General features: G+C 39.7%; 1 protein-coding gene across 1 annotated transcript; it reads right to left on the bottom strand.

The window, feature by feature from the left end:
- Positions 1-100: 100 nt before the first annotated feature.
- LOC310985417 (arf-GAP with dual PH domain-containing protein 1) lies at positions 101-23,463 on the bottom strand (the record flags this gene model as incomplete). Its single annotated transcript, XM_083971003.1, has 11 exons — positions 101-129; positions 2,022-2,253; positions 4,032-4,103; positions 7,481-7,543; positions 7,787-7,870; positions 10,633-10,779; positions 12,683-12,795; positions 12,892-12,974; positions 17,398-17,489; positions 20,062-20,192; positions 23,376-23,463. The coding sequence occupies 11 exons, from the start codon at positions 23,461-23,463 to the stop codon at positions 101-103; spliced, it is 1,134 nt and encodes a 377-aa protein (XP_083827129.1).
- Positions 23,464-23,488: the final 25 nt, after the last annotated feature.

Raw genomic sequence — 23,488 nt, 5'->3', positions numbered from 1 at the left:
AAGTACTAAAGGAGTGGACAACTGATGTGGGTCCACAGTCAGAAACCTGTGGTGAGGGACTTGAGAGGAGAGGGGGTGGTTCCTGTAGGCGCCTGCCCCATCAGTGTCTGTGCTTGAACATGGCCTCCACTGGAAAACACAACAAAGTACAGAGTTAGACAAAAAAACAGACATAACAGGTAGTTAACCCACAGCGGTCCCACTGAAACTGCTCTGCGACCTGTAATGAACTGTTGTGTATAAATACATGAATATAATAGGCATTTGTTTGAAGTTGCACAGGGCGTTTACTTTTAAATACATCTTAACCTAATCTAATTAAGTTTTTCTTTTGTTTAATTTGTGTGAGAGCTAATTCATTTTCGTGGCTTATTATTTATTCAGTGTTTCCCCCCGTGGAGCGGAGCAGCTATTTGATGTGAAGCTTTAAAAAACAACTAACACTTACAAAAAGGAAGCTAACTAGAAAATTTCCTCACAGTAATTTTGAGAGTGCCGTCTCTCTCTGAACGCTGCCGACACTATGGAGCTGTCAACCTGTTCCACCAGGTTAATAAGTTTCACCTATTCATAGGTCACATACCTTATACACATACATAGGCGTGTGTTAGTGTTAAACTTATATTAGCAACATTTCCTGCACTAGTGCCACCTTTAATGCTGCAGTGGTTCATCCTGTACACATCACTTTTTTGCTGATGGGACTTTCTAACATAACAATAAATGGGTAAAACTTTATAATAAGTACACACTTTATTAAGCATTAGTTAAACATGAATAAATACTGAATTTTTCATTTATAATGCAAGAATACTCATCAGTATGTAGTTTATAAATACAGTTAGTGCTTATCCATGATGAGTAAAACATTTTTAACTGTTTTTATTATCTACATAATGAGTATTCATGTTATAAATGATGATGATTAACTAATGCTTAATAGTGTGTACTTATTATAGAGTGTTACTCAATAAATGTTTATAACTTAATTAATATAGCACTTTTCAATACAAAATTACAAAGTTTTTATAACAAAAACTGAAATCTTGTGCCAACGGTTGACATTACGCTACATAACATTACATCTGTGTGTCACCCTGCCCTCAGAGGTTGCTGGTGATTGTACTTGCTTCGTTTTTACTGAAAGATACAAACTCTCAAACTCAGGCTTACAACTAAAATATCCTAACTGTTATCATATAGGGTTACTTGTGTGTGTGTTTGTGTGTCTAGTTATGGGAGACAGGGCTCAGATAACTACAGAGATATAAGAGGAGGATATTCTGCCTCTGCGATGGTCCCACGTTTGGGCTCATTGTGACCAAACGGTGGCTCCAATCAGAATAACAGGCAGACCGTGAGCAGCCAGAGGACTTCCTGAACATGCTGATAGATTTTGGTGTTACTAGAGTAAATACTTTGGAAACTCATGCAAGTTAAAAATAGGAGGCACTTCTGCTTTTCTCTGGAAATGTGCTCAAAATTTTGCACCCACGTTAATGAGCACCAGGAAGGGATTGGCCTCACTAAGAGGGTCATAGTTCACATTCTGTAAGTGTCATTGCTTTTATGTGCACATTGTGAGAGAGAGGATAGGTTTGTCTACAACTGTGGAAAAAATCACATGTGTAGAGTGTAATTTGTGGCCAGGAGCAGCGTGGAAAGAGAGACATTTTAGATAACGTCTCCAACTCTAGCTGATGATGTCACCCCTCTAGCCCGAACATTCCACGCAATACACACCCATTATAATCTCAAAATATCACCCAAAAATGATCATGATCATTGAAGAGTGATTGATCAAAAAGTATAAAACCTGTAGAAACTTGGAGAACCACAAAAATAGCTAAGACTTTTGTCTACATTTTGAAGTTCAAATGGAGTCTCTAGGTGTAAGTATGTCAAAGTAGTGGATGTTTGAACAAGTCTAATCATTTTTCAGTTTGTTCACTTCCTGCCATTCATTCTCTATGGGAGCAGAGCCCCCTGGGACTACGTAGTTAAAAGTGTTGAATTCTTACTGGTGTACTCCTGGGGGGACATCGGAGCACTTATGATGTCGGTGAAGTGCTTCACCCACTCCTGCTGATCGCTCTCCATCTCACAAGTAAACAGGAAGAGGCGCTCCGGTGTCTCTATGGTGATGCCGTGTTGCCAGGCGCCGTTGCAGTGGGTGCCCGCGGGAAAGCCAAGGTAGACGTTGTAGCCGTGGTCCCTGTTCCCCAGGAAGGCCTCACCTTTGGCGAAGGCATCCTTCAGACAGAGAATGGCGGTGAAGAGTCAAAAGGTCACTGTCATTTTACTGTGGATTTATAGCTGCAGTGGTTAAGGTTTTGTTGTACAGGTGAAAGAGTTAATTAAGAGTGAATGTGACAATAAGCTGCACATCTGAATTCAGGATACTGTGACAAAAAGTGTCACTCTTTTTTTTTGTATTTACTACCATTCTCAGCTACTAAACCTTTTGGACTACTAAATGTTGCTAAATATTTGTCTCATCTCCAATTCAATCCTCACAAGTTAAAACGAAATTATGCAAAATTGCAAATTGCTTCACAAATTAATTTCTCAACAGAGGTATTGTCCCCGTCAGGATGAATGAATCACTTTGGAGACTGTGTCCCTTATCAGCTAGTGCTGTCATTTGATAAATATTCCCATCACCCTTAGCTGCAATTTGTGTTTGGTGCTAATTAGCACAGATTAGCATTTTAACACAATAAATCAAGATCGTGGACACAGAAAAAACGATGTAAATGAGCATACTTGCTACAATCCAGCATGTTTACTGTGTTTCTAATGGTAATACAGGTGCTAAATTACTAATAGAATGAATGTATTGATTATCTCCAACCATCTCGATATCTTTCCCTGCTAATAACAGAATCAAATGGGTTTACAATTCTGAGTGCACTTGTTTACTTTGCCCCCAAATTCCCACAATAGACTTTAACTTGTGCACATTCTTGGTTGTCAGCTGCCTTTCACAGAGGATAGAGGTCAAAGTAAAACAATCAGTGCTCTAAGGGGCCTCAGCAGGTTAAACAGAACCTGCTGCATAACCACTATACAGAGTAACTGTTGCATTACTTCCTTAAAAACTTTCTTTTCTTTTTTTTTCTTTTTGCTATAACCACAAGGGGATGCTGTTTGATCATGGTCATCTCCTTTGTAACCAAAGCTTTGCACTTAACATGCACACAGAGCCATTGTAAACACATCTAAGGCGCGTGATTTAGCTATTATATTATCCAAATGATCGGATTACACTTGCTTTGAGCTTCCTCCACATATTCCCAGAACACACTCCACTTCACTCGACTTCCGCTTCCTTTCATCTACCAGTTTTTCTTGTCTTGAGTCTCCCGGGGGCCGGGTCGGACATTTTCAGTCACTTAGCACCTATAATTATTGCACCTCTCCATTGAACTGTTACATCAGCAACAATGCGGAGCTAATGTTCCTTGGCTATCTGGTGTGTATTTTAGCCAAGACTTGGGCAATCGGAGCCACCCCCATCTTCATGTCTGTGTGATAACAACTGCAATAAATAACTCCCCTCTAATCAGTCTGTGACTCAGAGTTTCACTTTCTCAACATCTCTACATTTCAAGTAGGCTACTGATATCAGATACCTGTAGACATGTCAAGAGCTTGGAGCTTGTAGGTTTGTAGCATTTCACTTCACTCAGATTAAGTCCATACTGTGAATTCATGGCAAGAAAGGCCATACTGTGTGTATAATAACGTTACATAGGGAATGAAAGCACCTTATCTCACTCGCTCCCCCACTGAGTCATGGCTTCATATCCTCCACATCGTCTACTTAATCTAATTTGCTTGATGGAAAGAGAACTCCTGTTCATTTATATCTTTTTTACAGAGCAGGAATAGTATCAAAGCAGGGTTATTGGTAGTGTGTGATCAAGAAACTCAACCATGGTAAAGGCCTGAAATATGAACTGGTGCTGAGACTAAAGTCCTTCCAGTGTGTGTGTGTGTGTGTGTGTGTGTGTGTGTGTGTGATGTACCAGTGGATCTTTGAAGTACATGAGTCGCCTGTGGTCGAGAGTGAACCAGCGCTTCTTGAAGCCTTCTGTTTGCTACAGACGGATGACAGAGACAGAGAAGGTCAGACAGAGAAGGGAACTGAGACAGAGGTTAGACAAAGCAGCATTAAAGGCTTCGAGATGTATAAAGTGGGATTTCCATTTCTTTTTTGACCATAAAGCAGCTCTAGGTTCTATATTAATACACTAAAAGCACCAAAGTCTCAGTCCACAAATAAAATGCACACAGTCTGTATTTAGAAAATGAGCTTTAAAACCAGCCAGTCACGACTTCCTGTGACTTTGTGATGTCACGAGATGCGCACAACCATGCCCAAAAGCTCAGAGCCTCCTTTCTTTTTGTTTAAAAATCCTGAAAATGAACTTCAACATCAGGGAATGAGTGTTTCTTTTACCAACCTATTTGCAGATTAATTCAACCATTTTGTTGAAAAAAAAAAAAAACCTTCACTTGGCATGAAAACGCACACAGAGAGGTCATTAAATTAGCTTAACAGAAATAAAAGAAGCCTAAGAAATAGGAATAAAAAAGAGCTTAATATGAAAACAGAATAAAAACCACCACTTATAAAACAGGTAATATCTAATTAAAGTGCAAAGATAAAATGATTAAATGAGTTCAGTGGAGAATAAAGCAGGTTTTCAGCTTCCTTTTTAAAGCCTGTTATTGTTCAGGGAGATGATTTAATGTCCATTGGGAGTCGGTTCCTCCAGTTGGTTCAACACTGAATGTCATTTCACTTCATTTTAAACTTATTAAGCTTGATTATACTTTGGGCCAAGTACAACTTTGAATTAATTTGTGTAGTATGAATCCATTGCACAAATTTCTTTTGTAACTTGACCATTAAACCCTGATCACAGGCTTTCAAATAAGTGAATATTTAATCATATATAAAAAAAAAACACACTTCCTTGTTTGATTTGCACAGTTTCCATGGTTATCCCCATCTGAGCATATATTACACCACCTTCACAACACTTTTATACTGAATTCACAAAGCCCGGTTGTCTAGTGACTTGTTGTCATGGTTGAAAGTTTACATCAGCGTGCCATTGTTTAAAATCCACACGTCGGGAAGTGCCATCGAAGAGCTTATTGAAGTGCACAAGCAGCTTGATTTCTTTTCAGCTTCAAATAATGACGCTGCTCAGTTCTCTGCTGACAAATTGTCCTCATAAAAAAAAGTGTTTGATAGTCTCATTGTGAACGACGAAACTGTTTCCCTTCTCAATTCGCCAGCGACTCCCTCCACAAACATGTCTCGCCCGTGTGAGGGGAATGAATGATGACATGCATTTAGCAAAATCGTCCCAACGCAGCAAGTTAGCGACTCCTTTCATCTCTCAACCTGACAGACGGAGATTAAACAGAGAGTCTTGTCTCTCTGTGTGTGTGTGGATGCAGAAGCTGTTGTGTCACTGAGGCTCAGGTTGCTTTTGTGTCAGTCTAAATCCCGTGTGAGAAAAAGCAACAGTATAGTATATGTGTACGTATGCTAATATAAAAGTGTCAGTGCAACAGTGCATTACTGCGTGCATGTGTACAAATGCCTGTTTTTTTATGAGTTTTCTTAATCCCAACATGTGTCTGTGCTTTGTGAGACTTTGTGAGGGTCTGACACTCGAGGATTAAGTTGATCCTCAGCAGGAAGCCGTCCTCTCTCAGACAGACAGAGAGACAGACTGACTGCCAGCCAGGTAGGCCCCTCTCAGCTGTCAGTCAGCCTGTCAGGCGAGCGCTGGAGAGCAGCCGCCCGCGCTGACAGCCGGGCTGGTTACCCCGCTCAGCCCCGGCTCTCATTCAATTACAGCAGGGGGAGCGGGAGACGGGATCACAGAGGGGGATTTGTTAAATGGAAATGTAGTTTGAATCTGGATTGGTTTCTCTAGATGGTAGAAAAGATGACAGGTGGAATTTATCACTTTTTTTTTTCTTTGGCTCATCAGTGATCTATTGATGTGATAATGTTTCATTCAAACTATTGAATATTTCTCTTGTGGCTTATTTAAGATGTGTGCATATCATAGAGGATAGTAATATGTAATAAGCACAACAACACACCTCATTTTGGTAACAAAATTATATGCAGTAATACTAATGCAAAAGGGCCGAAACATAATTTAAAATTGAGGGTAACACTTTATAATAAGTACACACTATTAAGCATTAGTTAAGCATTAATAAACACTGAATTCGTCATAACGCATGAATACTCTTTAGTATGTAGTTTATAAATAAAGTTGTTGCTTATCAATGATGAGTAAAACATTTTTAACTGTGTTATAAACTACATACTAATGAGTATTCATGTGTTATAAATGATGAATTCAGTATTTATTAATGCTTAACTAATGCTTAATCGTGTGTACTTATTATAAAGTGTTACCCTCCCTTTTGCATTACTGCATATCATTTTTAAATGATCTATCTATCTATCTATCTATCTATCTATCTATCTATCTATCTATCTATCTATCTATCTATCTATAGCAGTAATAGATGATTCACCACACTAAAATGCACTTATTTATAGGCTTGTGATCATTTTCATAATAGATTTTTTTTTTTTCCTGCGGCAGAACTCAAACTCTTGTTTTGCTGCTTTCCTTACTCTGCTTTTTAGGAGCAGAAACACTAATATTTTGAAAAATGCAACAAGATAATAACATTTTTATCCCCCACAGTAACATCCTGTATCTGTATGTTTGGCTTTGACTATATTGAAATGTAAAAGTCTCTTCAATTCAAATCAGTTCATGAATAAACTTTAACAAAATCATAGCTGGTAATGAAGGTGTTGCTATAAAAAAAGGTGGCGTAAATGAACATTTGACATTTCCCGCTCTGGATGATTACACCAAATTAGAGAGCACCCTCTGCTACAGTATTTTCCTCCCGTGTAAATATTGTTTTAATTTGACTTAATTGACCGTATTTGCCGTGATTAGCCCTGTACTTCCAGGAGAGATCTGGACATCCTTGATTAACACCCCAGGGAAGTAGAAATTAACCCGACTGTTATGATTACAGTAATAGTCTGTAGTCTGGCTGTGATTTTAATCCTGAATGCTGAATATGAAAAAATATGAAACGGAGGAAATGTTTTGCACAGACACAACCTCAACCTCACTCCTCATGTCAGAATCCTTCAGGGCTTTTCTCATTTATTTAGCATTTCCTCAGCCTGACCTGTTGTATCTCAGACCTAACTGTGACACCCTGGGGTCCTTTAACACCCATACACACATTGACTAACTTGTGAAAATATCAAACTTGTGTACTACGGTATATAGTGAGATTGTAAGACCTGACCTCAGACTCCTGGGTGGAAACAAGGAGATGTAGTGAAAGAAAAAGTAAAAATGGAGATTCAGTGTGAGTGCGACTGTGTGTGTGTGTTACTTGCCCTGGGTCCTGTCTTTTCCATGTATCCTTCCTTCAGAAAGTTGCGAGTGAGTTTAGGTACCAGCTGAAAGCAACAAGCAAAAGAAAGGGATTAAATAAAAACACGGACACAAGAGAAAACACTGATGTTCAGGGAGAGAGAGAGAGAACTAGTGAGCATGTATGAGGTACAACGACACTAATGGAGCTTCATCCATCTCAGTTAAAGCGCCTCATTAGCACTGACATAAAATCAATATAAATATAACTTTAATCTCAGCAATCATTAAGGGTAGGTAGGTGTGTGTGTGTGTGGGTTAGTGCTCACCTCAGCATCTGTTGCCCCAGGAAACGCCACCTTTAGATAGTGAAGCTGAACAGCACGGATTGAATTATACCAGTCCACGATCTCCTACAGAAGAGAGAGAGAGGGGGGGATGACACAGAGAAAGAGGAGAGTCCAACGTTAGTTATTTTTGTATTTAGTAAGAGGTGATGATACCAGACTGTAAATGTGACAGAGATCTGACAAAGAAAAAAACAAATCTTCACATTGCAAATATTAAAACCATGATTCTGTTGCTCGTGCAGGTCTGTACTTGCAGCTTCCTGAAGCTCTACACCACATCTTGCAGCCTTCCTGAGCAGAGCGAGTTTGCTCACTCATAAAGGAGATGGTTTACCATATGAAAGAAAATGCCATCTGAATTCTGGGGTAGGCCTGTTACCCACATCCTTGGGAACAATTTGACAAACACTACTTTGTGCAGAGAGGAGGTAGAAATAATCTAAAGTGTAATTAAATATACATTTTTTCCCCCTGTTTCTAGTTGTTAAGTTGTTATTTTACCTGTGTTTGTTTTTTATAGAGCTTCTATGATTGCATTTTCAGACTTCATTCATAACACAATGAATTATGCTGAGGAACATCTGCTTTCCTGGTATATTTTATTGTACATAAATGGTAAAAAAAAAAAAAAGCATTTTAAAATGTACATTATCTTGTTGTATTAGTAATATAAAATAGATTTAGGTAACGCACAGAGATTTTTCAATTTCAATTTCTTTTTTTTTTCAATTTTGGGTTTCCTCCTGTCTTTAAAGGGCTAAATGGAAGTTTTCTGTCAACCAAATGTGGTGTCTAGGTGTTAGCATGATTGTTGCGAAAAAGCCATTGTTGTATTGTCAAGACCAAAGTTTATAATGTGGAAAGTTTTCATGGAAATGTTTTATGGATGCTATACTTTAAAGGTTCAGTGTGTATTACTGGCATGGTTTATTGGCAAAATCTGAATATACTACCCATGAATATATTTGTATAAGTGAATAATCGCTATAAAATAAAATTTGTTTGGTTTTCGTAGCCTTATAATTCTTCTTTTATGTTCACATATAGCAAGGGTCTTACTTTAGAGAGTGTCGCCATCTTGCGCCGCCATTTTTGTATGGCAGCCCGAACGGAAAATCCAGCCAACCAGAGATCGAGTTTTGCAAGTTTCGCGTTCATGAATAAACCAACGAAGAAGGAGGAGGAGGAAACAGCAGACGTATCGTAAAATGGTTTAGATCTTAACTTCATTGCTCCATGCTCCTGAAATACTCCAAGTCGTCCAAATCGTGGTAAACAAGTTTTTTTGTCCACTGTCACTTTGCCGATGGGAGGGGTGAGTGCAGCAAACTAGAATCTGAACGCTAGATTAGGGCTGGGCGATATAACGATCTCGATACGGGATCGCGATAAATCTTTGATCGATTTCGATAATAAGCTATGGCCCTATTCCTCGATATCACATGAAAGTAAATATGCGCGACAGCAGCCGGTCACACTTCCGTCTGATACTCCGCCTCCTGTCCTGAGCATGCAGAGTTTGTTTGAGCTGCTGCAGCTTAAGGGAGGAAGGATAAGATGGATAGATACTTTATTGATCCCAAGCTGTGATAAAGTGAAAGTTGTAAAAGAGGGAGGAAACGAGTGGAGGTGGAGCCGATGGCAACTGAAGCGATTGTGAACGTGTGGAGAATCAGTTCGTCTGTCCCGGCTAAAGAAGCCTGGCAGTGTGGAGTCAGAGCGACCTGATGATACCGCGGTCAGAAAGTGGAGGAAACACGGAGCTGCTTGTGACGTTTATTCTGCGGTAACATGTCTCATGTTTCTTCATGTACAGTGTGAAGAACATGCGCTATGCTCAGGCCGCCACATACTCCGGTGTATTTGACTCCGCGGACATCCGCGCGGGACACAGGATTCATCAGAGCCTGTTTAAGTTTAAGTAGTAGTGGGGCTCGGCATAAAGCCTGTTGTCAGAATAGCTAAATAGCTAAATATTTGTCTACAACCTGTTCAAATAACTAGAAAGACTCAAGCCTCATGATTGAAACATTATAGAGCTGATGTATGGTAGAAAAAAGACAACAGAAAACAACAACAACAACAATGTAAATCAAATCAAACTGTGGATTATTGAACTGTTCCATCCTTAATGAACATTAAAGTGAACTCATGTCATCCTCCCAAACTGAACACATTCTCTGGTTTCTTCAGGATTCAGTCAGGATGCTGCTTGAACTGGCAGCATCAGCAAAAAATACATATCGAGACGATATCGAGAATCGATCAATATGGAAAAACATATCGTGATAACGTTTTTTGCCATATCGCCCAGCCCTACGCTAGATATCACGGTTTTACTCCCATTTTACACACTGGACCTTTAGTTGCTATCAGAAAGTGTTGACGCTCACCACACCTAGCTGGTTAGCATGCTAACTTCAGCAGAAGCAGGTGTTGCTGTTGTTCCACATTGAGCTCTCAGTCAAGTCCACCGCCACAGAGAGCTTCTCACCCTGATGACAAACACTGAAACCTACTGTCCATATATTTCCGTGAGTGTTTATGAGCAACACAGAGTGATGGATGTGCAGCTTTAATGTCAGGTGCTAATGGATCCAATCAGTCAGTAAAATTAGCACAAATGCTTTTAAAAGGTTTGGAGACTCGCCCACAAACAACACACAGCAGTCCCTCGATGTGACAGGTGACAGATATCTCACGCCGACGCCAACTTCAATGACTCAGCAGTTCAGTTCTCTTACTGAAAAAATATTCTGAATTTACTCTAATAATAGAAATACACTCCTTATATCTTCTTCACCACAACACACTGGGTTTCAGACCTTGCCGTTTTCGTGGTAGAGGAAGATGTTGCGGGTGCTGTAGTCTTTGAGGTAGGTGATCTGCAGGCCGTTGGGGTTTCCGATCTTCTCCGGCTGGAAGATTGCGTTGACGGTGTCCACTTTGATCACAGCTTTGGGCTCCTTGGCCTGCAGCGGGAAGGAAGGAGTGGGAAGGAGAGGGGGAGGAGGTGTTTGTGTGAGCTGCATGGGTCAATAACATTTGGATTTAATCCAAGACTTCTTACTGTAAATCTATTATTACAGGTGGAGGGGATGTGATATTAATGCTGTTGGCCTAAGGTCAGGCTTTAGGTCGTAAATCAAAAGTAAACAAAGATAAAGAGAAAGTGGAACCAAGTTTTTTAAACTTATTTCTGTAACGAAAAGATTGTGTTTACATTTATCTGTATGTTTTAATCCAGTTGTTTGACCTTGATAACTTTTTTATTTTTAGATATGATCCTGCAAACTGTTTAACCTCAGAGCTTTGTTGACATTGTACTTCCTCATTGTCTAGAGTCCTGTACCTATGTGTGAAGAATAAAAATAATACTTATAAATCTAGATTTAGCCTTTTTCTATGAATAAACTATACATTTATTTGGGCTTAGGATGAGTGGAGCTTTATAATAGCTTCTGTCAATACCACCCACAGAGAGATCTCGACCATATTTACCAGCCGGAGGCCCTGAGACCCCAACCAGAAACCACTTTATATGGCGAACTTCTGAAACATGTCTACTATATCGAGGTGAGTGTATGTTAACTGTTAAGGCCTGAGGCTACATTCTGTATGAAAATTAATTATCATCAACACATCAGCATCGCTGGACAAACACACATTAACCCCTGAAAACCTGTGTGGGTCGCTGAGCTTTGATCTGTCATATGGATCCAGGATGTGTCTATATTCAGCCTTTGACTTTAAAGGGATAGTTCAACATTTTGGCAAATTGGCAAAACCGCTGATGCACATTCCCGTCGAGGGCAGTTTTTCGGCAAGCAGTCTCTGCATTTGCCTTGAAAACAACTCTGTTTCGTAACGTTCTGTTATTATCTCATAGCGTGGTGAATGTGCAGGCCACAACTTGTCCACCAGAGCGTTTTGGAGTTGTTGGATTGTGTATTTGATGAGTTTGATGAGGGAAACCAAGAAATCCCATGAGCCTCCGTAGCGTAGCTCTGAGCAGCTCGCGGCTCTGCTCCGCCGTTCTAAAAATAACTTGCACCGACAATTAAAGGTAACGAACCTACTCCTAAAACTATAGGGATTATGGCAATGGGCCAATTTGCCAAAAATGTTGAACTATCCCTTTAACAGGAAGACGCAGGCACTAGATCAGATTTAGATTTTTATACATTAGATTTTAGAAAAGCCAACCAACTCACAGCCGCTGACACTTTGACTGCGGATGCCTTTGTTTTATTATTCACTATAGTGAACAATGACCAACAGAAAAAGGAGAGAGAGATACCAGCGAAATATTCACATCACAGTCAAGAGTAAAAAAAAAACAAAAAAAACAGCAGCTTTACTCTCTCTCTAGTGTTTTTTTTTTTATATATATTATTCCCACTTCTCTTGAGCTGGTTTACTGTGACAAACAAAGTGTTCCCAGTGCTTCCAGCCCCCTAATTGGTTTGGGTGGTGTACACAGCTTAGTCAGTGAATCAGCCTCACTGACAGCGAGGACAGACTGCTGGTTAAGCTTGTCTGAGCACGCCGCGACTGAGAGGAGGCAGCGCTTAGCTTTTCATTTTGTCGTCTTTTAGTCCGTATGTGCGATTATACATAAGTTAACTGTGTGTTACAGTGTGTTTCATGTGTCTTAAGTGCCTTTCAATTAAGGTATTTGTGATGTGGTTGCATGTGTGTGTGTGGGTGTTTGCTCTGGAAGCGAGGACATTAACTAGGACACTGTCTAATTACAGCAGGTTACTGGTGTCTTCAGGGCATGGTTGTGTGTAGTGTGTGTGTGTGTGTGTGTGTGTGTGTGTGTGTGTGCGCTTCATGTGGCCACTGCAGGTTTAATTAAAAGCTGCTGCTTACGTCATATTTGGTGAAATACTTCAGAGTCCCCTCCCTCTCCGAGAGGACAAATCGCCTGCTCAGGAACTGCCCGTTGTCCCGCCCCCTCTTCATCAACATGCCGTCCTTAGTTCCTGCAGAAGGACAGAGAAAGGTCATTCATTAGCACAGGTGTGTTTCTGAGCATGCATGTGTGTGTGTCTGTGTGTGTGTGTGGTTGTGTGACTTACCTTCCTCATATGTAAAATTCTTCCCCGGCTCAGTGAACTCTTTCCTCTCGTACTTTGCTCTTATCCACTGCTCCCTCAACACCCTGAACACACACACACACACAAACAAACAGAGGACACGTCAACAGAGCGGCTTGTAAAAAAAAAAAGCTGCCAGATGAAAGAAAACCAACAGACGTCTTGTGCACTTTGTGGTAGATGAGTAAGAGTTTGAGCTGTGATGCATTAAAGCAGAAACCTAGAACTGGAAACTCATCTGCTCCGGTAGATTAGTTCTTTTCATTTGCTCACATTTTCCCGAGCAAATTTACATTCTGTTATCAATAAAAACACAAAGTTTTTATCCTCTAATGGATCAAAAACTTCAAATAAAACACGGAAAAAGTATGAAACATGAGGTTGCAAACTAAATACAACTAAAACATGACTGAAGTTTAGTTGAAAGAGTGGGTTTTCTATCTCTCCCTCTCTCTTTCTTTGTATGTATTTATATTTACTTGAATGTTTAATTCAGGGGTGTCCAAACTTTTTGCAAAAAGGGCCAGATTTGGTGTAAATGTGTGGGGGCCGACCATTCAGCCTGATATCCTTTGAACCATTAACATTAAATGCAAATGAACTATTTAATACATTTTTTTTAATTGCAAATGGCATTCTTTTCATTTCTTCACATAGAATTTAAATACATCTAAACAAGTTTTTACCAAAATTACTCTGCTTTTCATATTTGAAGACCACATAAAATGAAGAAAAAGTCTGTCGGGAAAAAAAAAAAACTTTCAGGAAGCTTAAACATACAGTATCTAGGTTCATTTGAAACATTGCATATTATATTTCATATTATATTATATTTTAGAAATGGGCAGGAAAGGGTCAAGGGTCGCGCAGCTAGAGTGCGGCCACAGGTCTGCTGCCGTCTTCTGGTGAAATATAAAATTGTTTTTTATTGTACATGTTTTTTGTTTTTTGTACGTGCAGGCAGCCGCATATTATGGATTTTATGACAGAGACTGCGGGCCGGTGGGAATTTGAACACGGGCTGCAATTGGCCCTCGGCCCGGACTTTGGACATGCCTGGTTTAATTGTTTTACACTTATTATTGTATTGTATTGTAAACTCTGCATTTGTAGCCTATTTGTTATGTTCGATGCCTTCGTCCCAGGTCATCATTGTAAATGAGAACTTGTTCTCAATTGATTTACCTGGATGAATAAAGGTTACCACTACTTTCTTCCTCTCACCTTCTTCTAACGATGAAAGTGGGATGTACACATGTATACAAATATGTGTGTGTCTGTGAGAAAGTATAGGGTGTGTAGATTGGAGTCGTCCTCAGGCACATTTTTACAGATATAGTGTCGAGTTGCTGCTTCCTTCAATCAGAACACACTCCATTTGTCAGCCAAGAAAAAGACCGACAGTACAGTACAGACTGAGGTGTTGGGTTCATCGTCCCCACTGCGCTCTGTGTGTGTGTAGGCGATGTGTGTTGTATTTTGTTTCACCTCACTAGACCTGCTCTTTTTCCTAAAACACACATTCACATTCAGACCATTCCTCACATTCCTGTCTGGAGGCTGCAGCCTGACGATGAAGCCACAGAGAGACAGAGAGAGACAGAGACAGGCAAAGTGTCTCGTCCTCACAATGTGTAGTCACAGCAGTGTCGACAAGTGTCTCGCTGACTCACTGTGGGTCATAGTGAGTCTGTTACACTTACAGTAACATTGTGATAGTTTTCTCTACCTCTTGACACAGACACAGATGTGAAAGGACAGATGTGTCCACACTGATGTATGTGAGCTGGTGTTTCCTTGTCCAGTTGTGTCAGAAAGGGAACAAACATAATGACCCACCCCTCCCACCACCTTCTCAAACTCCTACCTATTTTTTATTTATTTTATCTTTTTCTAATTGAAATCGCTGCTGTCTTTGTTTTTTTTTTAGAATTGAAGAGTTCATTTGCAAAAGCAGATACAAGTGCCATTTTGAAAAAAATGAGCTGATGCTTTTGAATTATTCTTTACATAGTGTTGTTGTCAATAAAGCATTATTTTTTTTGAGTTACATCTGTTTTTGTACACCTCATCTCCTTGGTCAAAGCCACTCAACTTTGGTTTGACTGATATCACCTGGTGTAAATAATCATTAAAAATGTTCAAATATTTTTTTTTAAAACGGAGTTATCTGCTTTTGCAAATGAACTCTTCAATTATTGTCTTGTTTTAAATGTGTCTCCTTTTTATTTGTCCAGCAGACAACATGACAGGGAGAACAGCTTCTCGCTCCCATGTTAAAGTAACAAGGTTTTTCATGGAAGTGACAATAAAAATTGCATCTTGAATCTTGATCACTACTGTTGTCAAACTTCAGCATCGCACACGACTGGACGCAAATGTACCAAACTCTCAAAGTAGCAGCTGCTTTGTAAGTCACACAGGTCAAACTTTGCTAATAGCCTAAAGGTTAGGGTTAGCATGCGGTATTCAAGTGCGCCACATTAGCATGCTAGTTAGCATGCTAATGTGGCGCACTTGAATACCATGCTCTAACACACTTGATGTCAAAAGGAAGGAAGGAAGGAGTCACTTAGAAGTGATAAGACAAACAAACTCTTCAGTTACACACTGCACCTTTAAAACATCACTTGTCAGGTGGAAAACAAGGTTGTCGAGAGGATTCATAATCTAAAAGGGTGAAATTAAGTTCATGATGTACCAAGCAAAGAAACACACACACACACTCTTCACTTTATAATGATATTGCTGTGTCGTGTTAAATGCAACAAATTGATACAAGAAATCCACTGATGCAAATGAAATGCATCACACCTCTCTGTATCATTACCAATGAAGACGACAAAGTAAATTAACATTCTGTGAAACCTGCGTCTTATTATTCAAGAGGAATAACTGCTTTGGGATAACGGACACAGTTTATATTCAGCTACAGTCCCCTGCTCTTTTCTGAGACTGTGCATTTCATAATTGAACCGTTTTAAATTCAAGATAAATTAAAATGAGAATTTTAATATTATTGTGTTAGGTTGAACTTTACCTCCAAAGGTTGAGAATCTGAATTAGTATTAGTTAATTGGACTCAGAGTCACAATGGAAGGGAAAGTTGGAGCTCAGACATGAATCCTATTTATAATCAGTGGACTGAGCTGAACAACCTGACCGAGCTCGAGCTGCGCTGCCTGGCAGGAGAGGAAAAGAAAGAACATGTGAGTCACAGCTCAGAGTTTATGTCTGTGTTTCACTCTGAAGCATTTCAAAGGCAAGCAGGAGGAAGAGGAGTTCACTGGTCCCTCAGTCAGGAAGAATTTCAAACACACCGAATCTGTCATTACAAAACCAGCTCTACTGTAATGTTAGTATTGATATTATTGATACTTACTTATTCTATTATAATCATTCTACGCTTTAGCATGTTTTTATTTGATTTACTTATGTTTGCATTTATTTCTCCTTCTATGTATACTTATTTTAACCAGTTTTTTATATCCTTATACATTGTTGCCCATAAAGTTAGAATAATTTTGTTTTCAGATATATTTCTCTTTTTATTCTTATTATAAAGGTTCATTGCGGTTTAATATTCACAGTGATATGTTTGGAAGAGATTGATCAATAAAGTTTTGAGAAGATACGTATACATTTTACCTATCAAGAATAAATCACATTGTCACAATCATTTCATGAGAAGAGGTAAAAAATATATTTTATTGCAACTTTATGGGCCCAGTTTTATTGATTTTCTTCTATGCTTCATTTTGAAAGACTTTTTTTATCTACCTCCAGTGGTTCCCCGTATCTTATCTTACCACCGTTATGATAGCATTTCCTCGGTTCAGCCCCTGCTTTTTATATATTCCCGTATTTATATATTAGTTTCATTCTGTATTTGGAGGTTGGGGTGGTGGGATAGGGTGCATTTTTAATTGCATGAAAAGTGCTATAGAATTAAAGTTTGATCGATTGATCAGGCTCGTGCAGAGGCCTTAAGAGGTGTCTCATTTTTCTAACAATTTAAATTTTTTCCCAATTTTTCAATATTTCTTTCCTCCACAAATCACTTCTGTTCCACTTGTTCAAACTTGAGAAATCCAAAATTGGAAATGTCAAGCGTGCTTCTGCCTCCAAATTCACCTGATGAACTTAATTGCAATTTAAAGTGAGAGCTCGGCTGGTAAACACTTCAAGAGAAGGAGATCTCTCTTTTTTTATCCTGAAAATCATCTCATGATGTCTCTGGGATAACATCTAAATATAAGGGATTAATCTGGAGATCAATATTTCTGCATGCAAACATTGACACACTCACAAACACACACATGCATGCACAGAAACAGGAAACCACAAGCATAGATAACACATCTGTGTACACAGCTTCACAGTACACACTCATATTACAGATTCAAAAGAGGAAAAGTATGAATTGTACATTTGACAACACGTATGATCTTTATGCATGTGTGTGTGTGTGTTGCCGTGGTTACTCACTGGCAGTCTTTGTGGGTTGGTTTGTAGTAGTAGACTGGGACGGCGGCCTCATATTTACTTTTCATCAGCTCGTTACCATTCTCAGCCATGAACTAGCAACATAAACACACACACACACACACACACACATACATACACAGAGATTATTCAAGCATGAAAATCACCATGGCAAATGACCAGACAGTTTTATCACTGCAGTTTGTTATGTGCTCAACTGGAGAATACACTCAACAGGAATAAAATCTTTATTGACGTTACAAATAAATCAGTGAGCCGAGATGATAAATGCAACAAATATCTTATAAGATAATGATGTGCGAGGCACCGGCAGCATTTATCACTCGGTTTCTGGGAATCACTGTGTGTAGTGTGTGTACTTGAGGGAAAAAATGTGATTTGAAGTGACTGATACCCACCTGGTTTATTTCCCCATGAAAAAAGGCAATAAAAATCTAACCTGTGTGTTTCCAATGATGCTACTTAACTTTAACAGTTTTAAAGTGGTATCCTTTGTGGTATACAATAGTAGGATAGAGCACGCAAGTATTACAGGTGCAGGACTAACAAACAAACAGACTTTTTGAGAATAATGTTTAAAAAACGTGAAAAAATGTTTATTGTAGGCAATAAGATAAATAGCCTGATCTTATAGCCTACAATAAACATTTGAGGAGCTACAACAGTGTATGAACTTAACCCTTTTTCAAAAAATCCTTTGTGGTATTGTCTTCATAGAGTCAGGGGAGGATAAGGGAGCAAGGTGATGACAACTCTAGGGGCCCACAACCCGGTGGGGCCCACAAAAAACACCCAGTATCGTAATGTTTCTATTAGTAAATTATTCTGCATATAACCCTGACTAATACTCATACTAATGCTGCATTAGCATCAAAACAAAGTAAATAAAAAAATGATGAAAGATACGTAGTCTAGTATCTTTTCTGTGGGCCCCAGAATTCCTTGCAACGGCCCTGCACAGAGTGCTTTTCTATAATCAGTGGTGTAGGGATCTAAATCATCATCACACAACAGGCCGGTGAAGTCATGAACCAGATACATCAATGTTAAGAGAAGGGTTGTGTGATAAAGTATGAAAATGTTTTTCTTAGCTGGGAAATCATTTGGGTATTTGAAGTGTATTTCATCTGTTCATGCATCAGCCTGATAACTATCCACAAGTTTCAGAACGTCAGAAATGTCAGCCGGTTTTGCTCTTCCGGTGGAATTGTATGCTATGTTTCCATAGTTTCAGTATAGTGCTCCGTGTGTGCACGTCTTTACTCCAGGTTATTTACCTGTCCATCCAACTGTCAACATGAATAAAGGCTGAGGAAAACTTTAATGTAAAAATTATAATAATGATACATAATAAAGCACAATCTGTATTTCTCTCTGCTGAGGAGAATAATCTGTCGACTTGAAACTACAGTGTGATGGATGAGAACAGATTTTACTTTTTGACAATTTTGTATTTTTCTTTAGTGTCGGGATCACTCTGGTCATTACTCATGCTGTCATGAGACTGAAGTGGCTGTACAATCTATAAAAAATAAAAAAGCAAACTCTCTGTTTTCATAGTGACAGCGTTTTTTCTTAAAATTCACATCAACATAAAGTGGCTGCATTAAACCTGTCACATTGTGTTTTATGGTCAGAGGCACAGAGGCTGCTAAATCTGAGAAATCACCATAAAATGTTATTTCATCCAAACAATCAGAGAGAAGACGACGCCTGAGGACCCGATGTGTGAGTTTATGACTGTGTTTTCTTTACTGACGAGCAAAACTGCAGCTCTAATCAGATGAATCATCATCTGGTGGTGGCTCTTGATGACACATGGTGACAAGAACCCAAAAATAAAACATGTTCTGTAACCAACTGTGATCAGCATATTGAAGTTTTAGCTTTCAGAATTTAAAAAATGAGTATATTTGCTGATCATCGTGAAAACAAACTGTTTATTAATGAGTCAGCTTTTCAAATTTAAACCTGACCTTAAAGGGATAGTTCAACATTTTGGCAAATTGGTCCATTGCCATAATCCCTATAGTTTTAAGAGTAGGTTCGTTAACTTTAATTGTCGGTGCAAGCTATTTTTAGAACAGCAGAGCAGAGCCGTGAGCTGCTCAGAGCTACGCTACGGAGGCTAATGGGATTTCTTGGTTTCCCTCATCAAACTCATCAAATACACAATCCAACAACTCCAAAACGCTCTGGTGGAGAAGTTGTGACCTTCACATTCACCACGCTATCAGTGGTTTTGCATGAATTTACCTCTAAAACAACTCAGTCTCGTAACGTTCTGTTATTATCTCATAGCGTGGTGAATGTGCAGGTCACAACTTGTCCACCAGAGCGTTTTGGAGTTGTTGGATTGTGTATTTGATGAGTTTGATGAGGGAAACCAAGAAATCCCATTAGCCTCCGTAGCGTAGCTCTGAGCAGCTCGTGGCTCTGCTCCGCCGTTCTAAAAATAGTTTGCACCGACAATTAAAGGTAACGAACCTACTGCTATGACTATAGGGATTATGGCAATGGGCCAATTTGCCAAAATGTTGAACTATCCCTATAAACCTGACCTTAACACACTGAGAGCGACCTGCTCAGCCCAGTGTTGATGTGATGATGGGTGGTGGAGGGAGAGGGGAGGGGAGGGACTCTCACCTGCATCTCGTGGTCCTCCCAGCGCGACAGCCTCAGGGACTTGACCTTGCTGATGTCGGGGATGTTGCGGTGGATCCCTGAGCAGGCCAGACAGATGAACACCCCCAGGGAGCAGGAGCCCCACCCTGGATCTGAGGAGGAGGAGGAGGAGGAGGAGAGAGCATGATGGATGGGACTATGACCTGGTGGGTTGATATTGTTTAATGATTTCTCAACAGAACAAACTCTAAAGCCCAGAGAGTCCATCTGACTCATCTATTAATTATGTTTTGACTCACAGATTAATCATTGAGTCGTCAGAATAGAAGCTCTGAGACCATCAGACCCACTTCATGGAACGATGAGTCAGAGAAAGTTTCCATATTCCTTATAAAAATAATAATAATATTATTACACTCGCTCAGTGTGCCCGCCTTTCCAAACCAATTTCTCTGCAGAAACCCTGAGGTGAAATATTCAATTTGCCAGTTTTTGTCCGAGCAAAAAAATAAAAATGAAATAAAAAGATTCAAACAGATTTAATCAGCGATGTCGCCGAGAAAACCAGTAAATCCTCTCATCTGAGGAAGCGGATCCAGAGGATGTTTTGTAGCTTTAAGACTGATTTAAATTGTTATTATTTGATCATCGTAAGTCATTTTTAGCCAATAGAGTCGACAGCGAATCGCCGCAGGATCGGAGAGAGAAACTTTTGAGAGGGAAATGGATGATACATATGCAGAGGAGTCTGACAATAAAAAATAAAACTCATTTCAAACTGTGCCCTCGCCTCAAAACCAGCTGCTAGGTGAGAGCGTTTCCCTTTCCCCAGTCAGTCAGAGTCTGACTACCAACTGCTTCAGACCTCTGAGAATCAAACAGAATCACTGCGGCACAATTAACTCTGCAGCCTGAAAGCTTCAGAGCTCATTTATCAGCCTCGATATATGAGAAATGTTTTCTCGGCTTTGACCGCACCTGTCTTATCTCTGTGGCCCACACACACACACACACACACACACACACACACACTGCAGCCTGCCAGTGAACACATATCTGTTTCTGTGTGTGTGTTTGTGTGTGAGATAGAGACTCTGCCTTGTTCTTATCACCACATCACATGATCTGAGCAGGAAGACCCGCTCGGATATCAGAAAACGACGTGTAATGCTGGTTTAAACAAACTCATTTGTTGGTACAACGCCAGAAGAGAGAGATGGACGAAAAAACTGACCACAACTTGGCAAACAAACAAACACCAAAGTGACTCATTTCACTAGGAGTTCAGCAGGAAATGGCAGCAACATGAGCACAGAGCTAAATCTTGCTTCAACCATCAGCTGCTGAGTTTTACTCCTCAGTAGACACATGTATGTGCACTGTGTAAACCTGGCCTGAATAAATCAATGATAGTTACTATATGTGGCAGTGTTGAACTTCAGAACTTCATCTACATGATTATTTGAAATATTATAAGTCATCAGAGGAGCTGCAATTTTTTGATAAGGATAAAAAGTTACACAATTACAAATTACAAACAAGTCTCAGTCTCCAACATCCATGTTTGGTGCAAACTGCAACATTTATGTATTTCATAGAGTGAGAATAACATGCAGATCTGACTATTATTCAGACTAAAATTATGACTATTTCAATCACAGTACGTATGTATGTTGTGTTTATGTTGTCTATGTCTCTGTGCTGTTTGTCGGCCTGGTGGTAAAATAGTTTCCCCATACAGGATCATAAAGCTTACCTAACCAAACCTAAAACTGAACTTTTGCATATTTTGTCCCAACCGCAAAGTATGAACTCTATAAAAGGGCCACCGCCACAAAATAAAACCAAAACATAGTGAGGACAAACTCACTTTCTGGTTGTTTATTTAACCTTAAACCACAGGCATGTAAAGTGTACGTTAAAGGGATACTACAACAAGGCTAAAAACAGAGATCAAATTATTTTTTTCTGAACAACTTTTTCATGTGGCGGCTTCAGGACAGTTGGGTCAGTACGGACGAGAAGTATGGAGGTATCTGGATGTTTCATAGGTGAATTGTCGATTTTGGGTGAAGTATCCCTTTAAGTCTGAAACTACAAACCGGAGCTAAACATCAAAAACTGCATTTAATGTCATGCTGTGTTGTAGATAGATCGATGTAGGTATGACTTCATGTGGTTGAGCTTATTTCCAATTCAACAATAATTTATACACAGACTGTCAATTACTGATCGACTTTAAGTTATTAAGTAAAATATGAATATGAATTACATAACATTACAATCCATAAAGGGAAAATCAAGAAGATTGATGTCGCTTACACTACCATTCACCTTTGCATTCCTTAGATTTCACTGATCACCAGAGCAGCATGTGCATGTTTTGCACTTACATACAGTAAGTTCTGTGATCAAGACTTCTGTAAAATAATCAGACAAATTGAGTCACTATCCAGCCTGGAGGGTTTAACCCCTTGTGTGTTAACATCAGTGGGACAGAGGAGTTCCCAAACTTCAGCCTAGTCTACCCTAAAAGCAGCAGCAGGCCTGTGTGTTTCTCATGTTTCAACAATAATTCATACACAGACTGTCAATTACTGATCAACTTTAAGTTCTTAGGTAAAATATGAATATGAATTTACATAACATTACAATCCACAAAGGTAAAAATCAAGAAGATTGATTTAGCTTATATTGCCACTGTATTCACATTTGCATTCCTTAGATTTCACTGAACAACAGAGCAGCATGTGCATGTGATCAAGACTTCTGTAAAATAATCAGACACATGAAGTGACTGCAGCTTTTCTATCCAGCCTGGAGGCTTTAAACCCAATATGTTAACAGTGAGGCATAGTTCCCAAACTTCAGCCTCTACCCTAAAAAGCCGCAGCAGGCCTGTGTGTGTGTGTGTAGACCTCCATGCAGACTGTGCTGTAGACTCAGAGCTCTGGGTGAGGGTGTGTGCATGTCAGAACTTGCAGATCTCTGAAAGTTTTTCTCCTCCACATCAGATCTCAGACCAGAGTCTGGAGCTGCGCCTGCCTGAGCTGATACCTTCACGGGCTGCAGGAAAAAGCCCCTCCCTCCTCTGAGCTCCTGGCTCACCTTGTCACTAACTCTCCGACCAGAAATCACAACAACAAGTTGAACCGTATTGTATTAAAGTCTTAAATTAGATTACGACTTCATGACTACTTCACTTTTACTCCTCTATACCATCGCCCTGTTGCTGGCCTCGCGCCTCCTACACGTCACATCCCAGCAAGTCGAGATTTGTTACAAAGTGTCAAGATAAGATAAGTCAAGTCAAACTTTCTCTTCTCTCCTCTTACCCGGTGCTCCGCAGTCCGCGCACGTGTGATTTCCAGGGATTTGTTGGATCTCCCTCAGCGCGCGCGTTGATCTCTCATTTGCCGACATTTCACTTCAGATCGATTAGTTCCTC

The sequence above is a fragment of the Trachurus trachurus genome (genome assembly GCF_905171665.1).
Source record: "Trachurus trachurus genome assembly, chromosome: 1".
Lineage (NCBI taxonomy): Eukaryota > Metazoa > Chordata > Actinopteri > Carangiformes > Carangidae > Trachurus > Trachurus trachurus.
The sequence above is the reverse complement of the archived record's forward strand: the minus strand, read 5'-3'. Positions and strand labels throughout refer to the sequence as shown.